The sequence below is a fragment of the Elgaria multicarinata genome, chromosome 16 (assembly GCF_023053635.1).
Source record: "Elgaria multicarinata webbii isolate HBS135686 ecotype San Diego chromosome 16, rElgMul1.1.pri, whole genome shotgun sequence".
NCBI lineage: Eukaryota > Metazoa > Chordata > Lepidosauria > Squamata > Anguidae > Elgaria > Elgaria multicarinata.
This window is the reverse complement of record NC_086186.1, coordinates 8,361,941-8,375,128: the sequence shown is the minus strand read 5'-3', so window position 1 is coordinate 8,375,128 and position 13,188 is coordinate 8,361,941. Positions and strand designations below refer to the sequence as shown.

The window sequence follows — 13,188 nt, the reverse complement described above, 5'->3', positions numbered from 1 at the left end:
AGGACCCTGAATTGACATCAAGCAGGCAGAATTGAGATGGGGTGGGAGGCGGTCCACCAGACTAGCTGCATATCAGGAGTTGTGTCAAGAGGACCCTCCCTGAAGCAGGAGTCCAGTGAACGTCTGTCAGGCATGGCGGGGAACCATCCATTTAAGAGCCAGTGTGGTGTACTGGCTAGAGTGTTGGACTGGGAGTCGGGAGATCTGGGTTCTAGTCCCCACTCGGCCATGGAAACCCACTGGGTGACTTTGGGCCAGTCACACACTCTCAGCCCAACTCACTTCACAGGGCTGTTGTTGTGAGGATAAAATGGAGAGGAGGAGGAGGAGGATTATGTATGCCGCCTTGGGTTCCTTGGAGGAAAAAAGGCGGGATATAAACATAATAAATAAAAAAAATAGGCAACTGCCTTGCTTTGTTTAGGTAATTAAGCTTACAGGACAGCTCTTAGCCTCCACAGTTGCTTCAGATGTGAAGAGGGTTTTTTTTTTAAACTGAATAAAGACTTTGTGGATTGCACAGTGAATCCTTTTGTTGTCTTACATTTCAGTGGGAGGGCTTGGAATCACGAAGGTCTCCTTGCTTGGGGGCTGGGATGCTAGATTCCTCTTCCTCCTCTGCTAGAGCAAACACAGCCCCTGCCCTTCTTGGTTTGTACTTTTGGGGGGTTCCATGGCACTTGGGTGTGATTTCCCCATCCAGCCCAACACACTGCCGGTCCAAATTGAGGCCTTTCCCCTCTTGCTTCCAGACATAAGTAGGGGGGTCATTTCCGAGTCTTCAGTGTTGAGTCACCAAAGGACTCACTTCTTTTGGAGTCAGAGGAACTGTGTGCACAGACACACAGTGCTCCTTACTCTGAAGGAGCCAGTGGCATCCACTACAGGTCCAAACTGGCCATTCTCTTGGCTTTGCGGGCAAGGGGGTGACTCCCCCTTGAGTCAGCCAGTGTCTCCAAAACCTAAAAGCAGCAGCCCAAATAGTTCGTAGGCATTTTCTGCGATACAAAATCCTGATGTATTTTTGCTTTAGCAGGCGCAAAAAGGCCTCGAGTAAGATGCTGAGTGACCTCGATGACGATGACGACGATTTCAGCACTGACGGGGAGAGTCTTTATGAAGCACCTTCGGGGTTTAAATTCTTAAAAGATGATGACATCAAAAGCTGAAACGGAAGCCAGTTATGGATGTTCAACCTTGATGGTTGAAAAACAAGGAACTACAGAACCCAGAGTGGCTACAGGAATATTAGTGCCGGGTGAATTTTATATACCCCTCCAGAATGTGCCATTTTCAGACTTAGATATTTCAAAAATAAATATCCATGAAAACATGAAGGACTTGCCCTTCCAAGCCACCTAGAAGTACCACAAGTGCCTGCAATCGTGTTTGTGTATGTGTTCGTGCAGTATTGCTAAATTAAGGTCATGCTTCAGAGCAGAACTAGGATTGTTGCTAAAAATTCTGTTCTAAGGAGCTGGAGCATTCTGCTTCTAAGCAATGCTAGACTGGATTTGTCTATCATGGATGCTACAGATAAAAGAGCGAGACAGAGAAAGCTCAAAGGGTATTATTTAATCGATGTAAGTATACGAAAGAATGTACAATATAGAATGTACATATTTTAAATTAGACATTTTTATGGACCATTCTAGCACCATTTTTGTAAAGTGTCATGGTTTTTATAGAGCACATATAAAGCGCAGACGTCTGTATTGATTATATACTATTTTTAAGCTTAAAAAAAAATCCATTACATTCCCTGAGTTTAGCGAGGACATTTTATGGTCCCCTGGTGAGTAGGATGATCCAGAGAAGGTTGGGAAAAGCTTTTACTCAGCTGTAGAGCATTAGGAGCGAAATCTCAACCAGAAACTTTGTACCCAAATACCAATCCTAATTCTGCAGTGGTTTTAAAGGGAGTAAGGATGCCCTTCTGCTGCCTTTCACAGATAGGTTAGGCAGCTGTGATTCACAAGGGAACTTTGCTCCTGGGATGTAGGCTCTGCTTCCAATGACCTCAGCATGAACGAGCATCCAATGATCTTAGCAGGGCTTTCAGGGCAAATGAAAATGCTGCAGCAGTAGCAGCATCCCATGGTACTTGGACCATTGTGCCCTTCTGCCACTTATAAAAACGGCGTGTTGAGCAAGTAGGTTCTCCCGTGGATTTGCAACGGCGTTTGTTATGTTCGTTTGGCTCAGTTAGGGTCCCATGGTTGATTGCCCAGCTTCACTGTGACCCAGCAAAGCACCTTGGCACAGGATTGATGCAAAGCTCTTGGCGTGAGAAGCCCCTGAGCTCAAGTGAAGCAGGTGGTGCAATTGCTGGCTAGAGCCTGGTGCAGAAGTCTGTGAGCTACCAAACGGTGTGGCCAGAGACAGGTTTTCGCCCGCAGATGAAATGCGTCACTATGCTTATCATGCTTTGCCAAGATCTTCTACTGTGGTGGACTACAGGGGGCTTTCTCAATAAAGGAAGGCATTTCTCATCGTGCATTTTGAGTTTTAGCTTATAAACATGTCTATAAACATGCTCTTGTATGTACTGCGAGGGCTTTATATGTGTTTTTAAAGGTTTCATTCAATCTGTTGTTTCACCCAAATATGCACAACAAATATTAATGCATCCCAAAGAGAACATTTGGGATTTTCAGTAACTTCAGTTATAAAAAGAAAGAAAAACTTGCAAGTATTTCTGCAAGGTTGCTTGCATATGGGTCTACAGTTGGCGCTTCAAAAGGAATAAAGCTCTCCATGGAAAGTGAGGGGTGAAGAACAAATCCTGATGAAGGAGACCTTGCATCTGGACTAGAGTAGGTAGGGCTGTGGGAGTTCAGTGTGTGAACCCAGCTTTGAAGAAGACCAATTCCAATCTCAACTGCTTGGATCCAAAGTATCGAGCCTTTGGTTGTGCAGGCACAAGCAATTCCCCACACGCTAAAGCTTGGTAGCGCCATTGAGTGAGAGCAGAAGTCATAGGCAGCTCCAGTGGGGAGGCAGGCTGAGAGGGCAGCAGTTCACGTGGCTTGAATTACTTTGAGTGTCTGAATAAACGAAGCTGAGTGCAATCACTGAAGACCCAGCTACAAATGGCAGCTCCTGGGCGCAACACTTAATGGGTTCTCTGAAGTGTTGGTGCAGTTTGGGGTTCAGCCGATCTTGCTTACATCTGACATAGTTCATACTGGTTACAAGTTCCCAGGGGAGCTTGGAGAGAAATGTCTTGTCGTGGGGGTGAAAGAATATCTGAAAGCCTCCAGAGGACTCAAGAAAAGGTGGATGTTGGGTTGGTAGAGTAGGAGACAGACCTGTAGGGTACCATCCTTAGAGAATGGCGAGGATCCATGGCTCACTGGAAGAGCACCTGCTTTGCATGTAGAAGGTGCCAGGTTCAGTTCCCAACATCTCCAGGCAGGGCTGAGAAAGACCGTTGTCTGAGATGGAGGGGAGCTACTGCCTGTCAAAGTCAATCAGACTGAGCTATGTAGACAAAATGGTCTGATTCAATGTAAGGCAGCTTCTGATACTCCTGTAGGGTAGTTCTTCTGTGCAGGTCCCATTGGAATGAATGGGAATTGTAAAAGAGCACAGTAGCACATGTCAATAAAGATTGCCCAGCAGAACATCTCAGTGGATGATGGTGCCAGATGTTCGTGAATGGGAGGTAAGGGGGCATTTGGATTTTTCCTCCTCAAGCAGCAAAATTCTCGGGCCAACGTTAAAGGCACCATCTGGTGTTCATCCCCTATCCCAGCAATGCATTCTCTTGTAAACCACCTTGAAAGGTCAATGACCATATAAGCTCCAATTATGAATACCTACTTTAAGAGAAATTTGCATACACTGGCTAATAGGAATAACTTGTCTTTTAAGTGCTTTCCAGTAGGTGCCGTTGCCTCCTCTCTTTTCCAGTCCGTCCGCATTCATGGAAGACTCATTGCTAATGTTTGTTGCGTGTAGATCACGCTATCCTTCGATAGAAGGGAACAAGAAACTGGAAGCTAATTGTGTTGACAATCAAATAGAAACACTATTTTGCAATTTTATTTTTGTTCTTTTATTTTACGTTGTAGTTTTAGCTCTCCTTCTGCCTTAAGTCTAGGGCAGAATCCACTGGGAAGCTCTCTTGTGCAGCCCTTCTTAATTTCAAGGGCTTATGCAGGAGAAACATCCTGGTGGATTGTGCCCATAAACTGATATACTTAAGCCATTTGAGAAAGGATCGAGTAATTTTTGCAGCTACCTCCAGTTATGCTAAACTGTAAAAGGTATTTTGAAATAAATTACATTGGCTAAATCCCTTGAGCTTTGGCATTCATTGCATGGTCCTTGTTTTCTCTTCCCCAAGAGTCAAGACTCCCAGTAGACAGAGGGAGATTTGGGGCATTATTAAGGGAGAGGGAGGGAGAGAGATCTGAGCCATAGGCACGAACATTCCATTGGGAACTTACCCTGTGCAAGCCCTATGGAAATGGGTCAGCTGTTGGCATTAGAAGTAGGCCCAGGGTGGCCGGAACGTTCCCCCTTCTTTACAATGATTGAGAGTTTGGGTGTAAACTGGGTACTTCTGCATTTTCTCCTCAGCATTAAGCACAGTTTGGCGTTCTGTCTACACACAGTTTAACACAAACAGGAACCGTTTGCTCAGATACAAATTAGTGTCAAAGCCTGGTTTCAAAGTCTTGTAGGTAACCAATGATGGTTAGCATCGGAGCAGACCAAACTATATAAAAGCATGTCATGCATCAAAACTTAGGATTAGTTAAAATAAGGTGTGTGGAAGGGATTTATAAAGGACTTTTGAAGTGTGATATACTTTATGGACAATCTCTTTTCATGTGATAGCTAGAGGAGAGACTTGAACCTAGGTCCAGGATTCTTATGGATTTCACTGGCTGACACCTTCATGGAACATCCAACTTAGTTGGAATAATAGATTAGGTGTGAGACGAACTCTCTGTAGTCTTCGCTTCATAAATCTGAGTACTTAGCAAACCTTGGTTGGTACAGTCAAGTAGCTCTTAACAGACACAGAGGAGTGGAGAGAGCAGTGAACCTGTGATCCTGTGGTATTTCCTTTGTGTCTGAGAGCCATGCTGAAGTCTTTCAAACACAGGATTGCATCAGGGGACCAGCAGAAAGATGGCTGCTTTGGTTGCAACTGGCCGTCTTGTGTCAAGTAGGGACAGGGTGCCTTGTCTCTAGTAGTGTTTTGACGTAGAAGCCATCTTGATGGGAATGCTTAACTTTGGAGTTCATCTGATGATTGGAGTTCATCTGTGTGTTTTTAAAATGCGCGATTGTTGACAATGTCGTGTAATGGACCTGCAAACTTTTGTGAGTAGCATATCACGAGTGTGTAATAAATCACTCATTTAGAAAAGCGTTTAGTAGATATGGGGAAAGAGTTAATTTGCATTTAGGTTTGTGGCCGGTGTTGGTCTTTGGTTTGTGTCTCTGGCATGGTTCAGTGTGGCTGGTGAGTAGACATTTAACATTAGGAGTCTGCAAGTGAGGACATGATCTGTGTGAGAGGAGTATAATTGTTTTAATGCCCTAATAGCTACTCTTCTGGAATTTGTCACGTTTAAGGATGTGGCTGTAATGAAAACAACAGACAAAAAGCAGTTTTACTTTTTGTCCACCAGATGGTAGCAGTAGATGTTACTTAATCTTCGAAGGAGAAAAAAATGCAGGTAGATCATGCCGGTCATTTAGGGAAAAAAATCTAAACCAGAACAATTGGACCTACTAAAACACACAAAGCAATGAGCTTTGAGTTTCAAAGAATTCTCTCTTCGGCATTGTTAATCAAAATTCCTGGGTGCTTTGTAAAACAGATAACAGAAATAAAGAAAAATTGGCATCAGATCAGAGGAGTCACTTGGTGAAAGAATAACAGTGTTGCCCTTAGCACCACCTGTACCTTAGCACCGCTTGGGGCTGATTTTTTATCTTGACCCTTTTTCCCCTGCTCTATCACCCTGTTGAGTGGTCATCTGTTTTTACTCCAGAAGCTAACTTAGGCAAGAGGTATTGTGTGGGTTGTGACTAATGATCACTCTACAATTTCGCCTCTGGCTCTAGAGTTTCTCCATGAAACAGTAGGTTATAGGAGATGATCTGGAAGGCCCCCTCCCATTCCATGAATCTATAATACCCGGACTCTGTATATCGTGTGTACACAGCCAGTGTGACTGGGAGGTGTGTGTGTTTGTGGGTTTTTTTTTTGCAGATGCAAAAAAATCCCCACAAACCGCCCAGAGAGCTCCGGCTATTGGGCGGTATAGAAATGTAATAAATAAATAAATAAATAAATAAATAAATAAATGCTTCAATGGCCAAGGTTTCCAAAAGTATCCAGTTATTCCCACCAATATTATCAAAACACTGGGCAGGGGAAAATAAAAATAAACCACAGGTGTTTCCTGTCTCTGTGTGGTGAACTCATTGTCCACTCTAGTAAATTTCCCATCGGGGTATGCCTTGTCCAGCAATAAATGAACTGAACAGAACCATAGACGTCAGCAGGGATTTTGCCGTTGACCTCATGGGAGGCAGGATCAGGGCCTGTTGCTATATTGGTCCCGTGGTAAATATTTTCCTAAAGAGTAGAACACTGGAATAACTGTGACAGAATGAACGGATTGTCCCCCAGCCCAGTATCCTGTTTTCCATGCCAGAACCTTTCACCAGATGATTCAAGCAGAGGAAAGAAAAAAGTTCTCCTCTCCGCCCCTAAGTGTTTTGCAAGTTGCTAGGCAGTCAGAATAGCTCTTTGTTTTAGGAATCCCCCCCAAACATGAAATAAGTGTCTCTGGCCAGGCCAGGCCCTGCCATGCAGCAGAACAGAGCACCAGAGGAGAGGGTGAATGAATGCAGGAACTGGTGGGGAAGGGCACCATTTGAGTGCTGCTTTAGGTAGCAAAAGTTTTATTAATTTCTCAAGGGTGCAATCCTATGCATGTTTAGACAGTAAAAAGCCCTACAACTCCCAGCTGGAGTAAGCCATATTTTATGGCTGGGGTAAGCCATAAAATATTGATACCCCACCTTTTCTCAATGAGCTCAAAGTGGCTAACAACAATAAATTAAAACAATAACATTTTCAAAAACAATTTAAAATAATATATTTTTTTGGGTTGGAACTACCTACACAGAGTTGTCATTTGGGAATCCTGAATGCACAGTTAAAGCAACAGAATTTTCCTTTAAAGCGTGTCCTACTGGTTGCATGGCTTTTTAAAGCATCAGTGAGGGAGTGCATTTAAGGATGGCTCTAAATTAAAAAGAAATTATATTCCTCAAGGAAAACACATTTCTGATGTGGCAGTAGGATGCAAAGAGCAGGATTCATGTCAGCTTAATTGGTTTGTAGGTTGCTCAGTAACTTACTTTTGGTGGGGGGGGGGGGAGAAAGGAAAACCAGGGAGGGGGCATGGAATGGGATAGCTAGAACCCTGAACAGGATAGCACTCCCTTATTCCCTTTTAGTTATGTATCTTTGACTTGTCCCATGATCCCAACATAAATCAGGTATTACTTCCTGAAAACTGAAATGTAACACAAAGTACAAAATCTGCTCAAGTGTTAAGAGTAACAGGGCATGACCCAGCAGCTATGACATGAGAGTTATCATCCTCATATAAAAATATGAACAAAAATAAACACATCAATATACAAATGAGTCTACTAAATAACCACATAAATTTTGAAAATTATATGCATAGCACTCAAAGTTGCTTAACCAGTCTGTAAGGCAAAACAGGCAGGCAGCATCATGGGCAGGCAGCCTTTGAAACTGTCCAGGGCTTAGACTAAAGGCAAACTGATGGGAAAAAGAAGTTTCAGGGGAAATGAGACGAAGGACAAATCACGCTAATAGAGTTGCTTCGATGGCTCCAGTGATTAGGAGGTGGATGGTTGAGTATGTGTGGGAATAGGCTTACATTTATATCCCACCTTTTTTCCTCCAAGGAACCCAAGGCGGTGTACATAATCCTTCTCCTCTCTGTTTCTATCTTCACAACAACAGCGCTGTGAGGTAGGTTGGGCTGAGAGGCTGTGACTGGCCCAAAGTCACCCAGTGAGCTTCCATGGCTGAGTGGAGACTAGAACCCAGATCTCCCAACTCCCAGTCCAACATTCTAGCCATTACACCACACTAGATTAGGGAAGGTTACATCAACTGGGATTGTTTAGCTTGGAAAAAAGGAGGCTAAGGGGAGACATGATAGAGGTGTACAAAATTATGCATGGTGTGGAGATTGTGGACAGGGAGACGTTTTTCTCCCTCTTTCAAAATACTAGAACCCGGGGTCATCCCATGAAGCTGATTGGTGGGAGATCCAGGACAAATAAAAGGAAGGACTTCTTCACACAGCGCATAGTTAAATTATGGAACTCACTACCGCAAGATGTAGTGATGGCCACCAATATGGATGGCTTTAAAAGGGGGTTGGATAAATTCCTGGAGACAAAGGCTATCCATGGCTATTAGCCCTGATGGTTGTGTACTTTCTCCAGTATTCGAGGCATTAAGCCTGTGTACACCAGTTGCTGGGGAACATGAGTGGGAGGATGCTGTTGCACTATGTCCTGCTTGTTCATCCCTGGCCGATGGCTGGTTGGCCATTGTGCGAACAGAGTGCTGGACTAGATGGACCCTTGGTCTGATCCAGCAGGGCACTTCTTATGCTCTTAGATTCTGTAGCTCCTGCTTGAATCAAGACACATTTCAATTAAAAATTGGAATAGGAGAGTTGACTGTTTCTTTCTTCCTCCATTAGGAGAATAGTCTCATAGTTGGAGCACTTTAGCTGTACACTTTTCTGGCTCTTACAGCGTCTCAGACATGCACAAAATTGGAAAATCACGTTATACTGGTTGGGTAATTGCTTTTGGTTTGGTCATTTACTTCAGTATGTGAATCAGGAGCTATTTCATGTAGATCCACCAGTGGGAATGACGGTCGTAAATTTGAAGATTTGCTACGGATAAGCAAGACTGAAGAGCCTACATGAGGGATAATCTAGGTTGTTATTGAGTAGCTTTAGCAAGAGATGGATGTTACTTTGAAAATACTAAGAAGTTTTTCAGTTAACTAGCACACACAACACATTTTCAAAGCATTTGGGTGTGTTTCCATGTCCTCCCCAGCACAGGATTTGTTATTAAAAGGTGGGTGCTGCAGCATACGACAGAACCTAATTACAAAATTATGCCTCCTACTGACATAATTTTGCTTCTATCCGAAAGTCACATGTTCACTGAAACTCTAGTCCTTCCTTCTAAACATATTCTCTGTGTCAATATTTTACCCAACCATTAGCTTGAAATGAATTGTTAATAGGGTAATGGAGTAACAGAGTAGACAGAGACATTTCTCTGGCACTCTCATGCTACTAAAATCCAGGTTCACCCAATTAAATTAATTGTCAATAGGTTACAGACAAAGACAATGCCACAGAATTTAGAAGGGATTCTTGGATAGGTCTGTCAACAGCACTTCAGTCATGATAGCAGACTGATACCTTCGTGCACACAGGCAGTATACCTTTATACAGGTGCTAAGGACAAAGCATTGAGAATAGCCATCAGCGTAGTATTTTGCATGTGAGCTTCCAGTGGCTGGGCTGGGGATCTGGCTGATCAGTGCTGAAAACAGAATGCCCAACTAGAAGGAGTTAAAACTGCTATAGCAAGGAAAGTCTTACATTCAATGAATGGGCAGGTTGGTAAGAGAAAATATGATCTCTCCAGTATCCTGGTTCCAAATTAACATTCAAAGCCCTAAACGGTTTGGGGCCAGGTTATTTGAAGGAACACCTCCTCCCATATATACCTGCCCAGACCTTATGATCATTCACAGGGGCCCTTCTCCGTGAGCCCCTGCCAAAGGAAGCCTTTGGGCTTTCTCCACTGTGGCACCCCGGCTGTGGAATGAGCTCCTCAGAGAAGTCCGCCTGGTGCCTACGCTGTACTCCTTTCATCGCCAGCTGAAGACCTTTTTATTCTCTCAGTATTTTAACACTTAATTTTAACAAATTTAAATTTTACGGTTCTAATTCTGTAGTTTAATCTTATATCAATTTCTGCTGCGTGGTTTTATCCTGGTTGTGCTTTTTATACTGTATTTTGTATTTGTGTTTTTAGACTGTTGGTTGTTTTATTATGGCTTTAATTTTTGTGAACCGCCCAGAGAGCTTTGGCTATTGGGCGGTATAAAAATGTAATAAAATAAATAAATAAGTTGTTTAGGGCTTTATATGCTACTACCACAACCTTAAAACCAGCCTGGTAGTAAATAGGCAGCCAGTGCAGTTCCATCAGCAAAGGAGTTGCATGAGGGGAAGCACCTGACAATAGCCGAGCTGCTGCATTTTGCACAAACTCGAGTTCCCAGAGTAGCTTTAAGTGCAGCCCCAAATAGAGTGCATTACAGTAATCCAGTCTTGAGGTTACTAGTGCATATACCACTGTGGCCAAGCTATTCTTACCCAGGAAAGGCCATACTTGGTGAACCAGCTGAAGCTGGTAAAAGGCACTCCAAGCCACCATGGCTACTACTCCAGTGGCAGTGATGGATCTAGAACCCCCAAACTACAGACATGATATTTCAGAGGGAACACAACCTTATACAGAACAAGTGATAAGTCTATCTCCTGGATCTGGAAACTACTCACCTACAGGGTTTCTGTCTTGCCAGGATTCAGTTTCACTTCATTGGTGCTCATCTAGCCTATGACCAAATTTAGGCACTGATACACAGCCTCACCTGATTCAGATGTCACAGGGAGATAGAGCTGTGTGTCAGCAACATACTGATGGCACTTGACCCCAACCCCCACTAATGACCGCTCCCAGTGGCTTGATATAGATCTTAAACAACTTTGGGTACTCTGAGGAAGCCCATAGCTCAATTGCCAAGGGGCTGAGGAATGGTCACCCAATGTTACTCTCTGAAATCAGCCCCGCACTGTCACTGGAGGATACCATAGTCAATGGTAACAACAGTCAATGAGAAATCAAGCAAAATTAACCAGGTTCCACTGACCTGTCCCTCTCTTGATAAAGGTCATCCATCAGGGTGACCAGGACTGGTTCAGTCCCATAACTAGGACAGAACCGATTGGAATGGGCCCAGATAATCAGTATCCTCCAAGCATGCCTGCAGTTGTTCTGCCATGACCCTCTCCAGCATCTTCCCTAAGAAAGGGATATTTGCAACTGGGCGTTAGTTGTCCAATACTGTTGGGTCCAGAGTGGGCTTCTTCAGAAGTAGTTACACTGCGACAGGGACTACTCCTTCCTGTAAAGAAGCATTCACAACATCTTGGGCCCACCTTCATGGAGGATAAAACTATTGGTGGCTACTAGTCCTGATGGCTATATGCTACTGCCAGAGGAAGTATGCCCACAAGCAGGAGGGTGCTATTGCACTTGTGTTCTTCTTGTGGGCTTCGCATGGGCAGCAGATTGCTATGTGAAAAGAATGCTGAACTAGATGGACCCATGGTCTGATTGAGCATGGGTCTTCTTATGTTCGTATTTCTTATTCAAAACTTCAAAAACAAACAACAAAGAAAATAACTAGATTTCAATATCTCAGGTTTTGCTTTCTATGGAAACAAACCCTTGCTAACAGTCCACAATCCATCCCCTTCGACAGATGATACTGAAGTTGTCTGATATACGCTGAGTCTTGTCCAAGGCAAACTCTAATGTTCCCTACAGCATCATCTAAGTTCACTCCTGTTATGTTTTTGCAACTTCCTCTCATTTCTTAACAAGAAAGTAATTGGTCATCACATTCTGGATTTAACAATAGGAAATCATGGCTAAAGTGTGTGATTGACAACGACTTAAGTTTGTTGCACATGATATAACTGTGATTTTAGGAGGTGTGTCACTTTTCTCCTCTTTCATCTGGCTCAATTGCTCTATGGGTGAATTCTAATTCCGATGCAACAATGCTGTTATTCCTGTACTGCATGTTTTTAAATGACACATGCACATGTTTTAGCAATCTGCCTCTGCAGGTTTTTTTGTTTTGTTTTTTAGGAAATGTTTAATTTGTGCCAGTGTAGAGTTCAGGAAGAAAAAACCAGTGTCTTAAACATACAGAAAAAAATGATCTGTAGAATGAAATCTATAATTAGAATACAAAGCCACAGTGAGCATCAAGGAGGAGGAGGAAGAGCTGCTTGTTCACTGATCTTCATGAGGAAAGATTGGGAAGTATTTACAAAACACCTAAAAATACAAAGTTTTTTTGAACTTATCATATGAGCTCCAAGAACTGCAATTTGAATACAGACAAAATTAGATAGGAAATCCAAAAGTCATGTGTGTACGCAAGGAGTTTGGGCTTGTCTCACATATTTGACTAATTTGATTGGAGCTGATGATCTTTGGTCTCTTCCAGCTTTCTGATGTCAAGAATCTCTTTCGAGGCATCAAGAGGCTCTCAGTGGAGTTCTCCTTTGCCCTCAGAACTTAAGGCCAGTTTGGCCAGTTTGAAATGTCTCAAGTTCAGATTGGATCAGATTGGTTATTGACCATGGTATAGATTATGTTTTTCTAATGTCACATGACTTGGTTTGCTTGAATAACAATGGAGTTATTGGTTCTACAAATTTCTTAATGTGACATGACTCCTTTCTTTCTGCTCTCTGCTTTGCACGGATTAGAGGGAGCAGATATGTGATGAACTTGCTTGGTGTGAAGATGTTGGAACTGATGATTTTCTGATCTCCTCCAGCTTTATGATTCTATAAAAATGGCTTGTGACTATATCTCAGGAGCTGCTTTTTCATTGTCAAAGGGCCGGATTAGGTACTAGTATCCTTCTGACACCTGCATAATGCCACTTTTTGTGGATCTGACGCAGGACCAGGACTTAGCACCAGGCTTTTGTCAACACAGCTGAATTCATAGTTGCATCATAGATATGACAGAACAATGCTGCATAAATACACTTCTACCACTGTCAAAGAAGGTGGGGCCAACAACTGCTGTTTATGTGGCAATCTTAGAAGGTTCATCAAGAGACAGAAAGAACCCATTCAGCTATTGTGCTTGGCAGGTGTAGTTTCTCTGGAAGGGAAGAACCAGAGGGCGTTTTGCAATATGGATGGAGATTTAGTGATGATCAGAGCCATACTGTATGCTAACTAATATGTC

The 13,188-nt window shown here is 43.1% G+C and overlaps 1 protein-coding gene across 4 annotated transcripts in view; it reads left to right on the top strand.

The window, feature by feature from the left end:
• Positions 1 to 1,315, top strand: part of CGNL1 (cingulin like 1) — an 80,401-nt gene extending 79,086 nt beyond the window's left edge. For 3 of the 4 annotated variants that reach the window (XM_063142842.1, XM_063142841.1, XM_063142843.1), the window contains exon 19: positions 1,034 to 1,315. In XM_063142842.1, coding sequence (XP_062998912.1) covers positions 1,034 to 1,169 — 136 coding nt within the window. In that variant the 3' untranslated portion in view covers positions 1,170 to 1,315. The remainder of the gene's footprint in view (positions 1 to 1,033) is intronic. The other variant, XM_063142844.1, reaches the window with a different exon arrangement.
• The last annotated feature ends 11,873 nt before the right edge of the window (positions 1,316 to 13,188 follow it).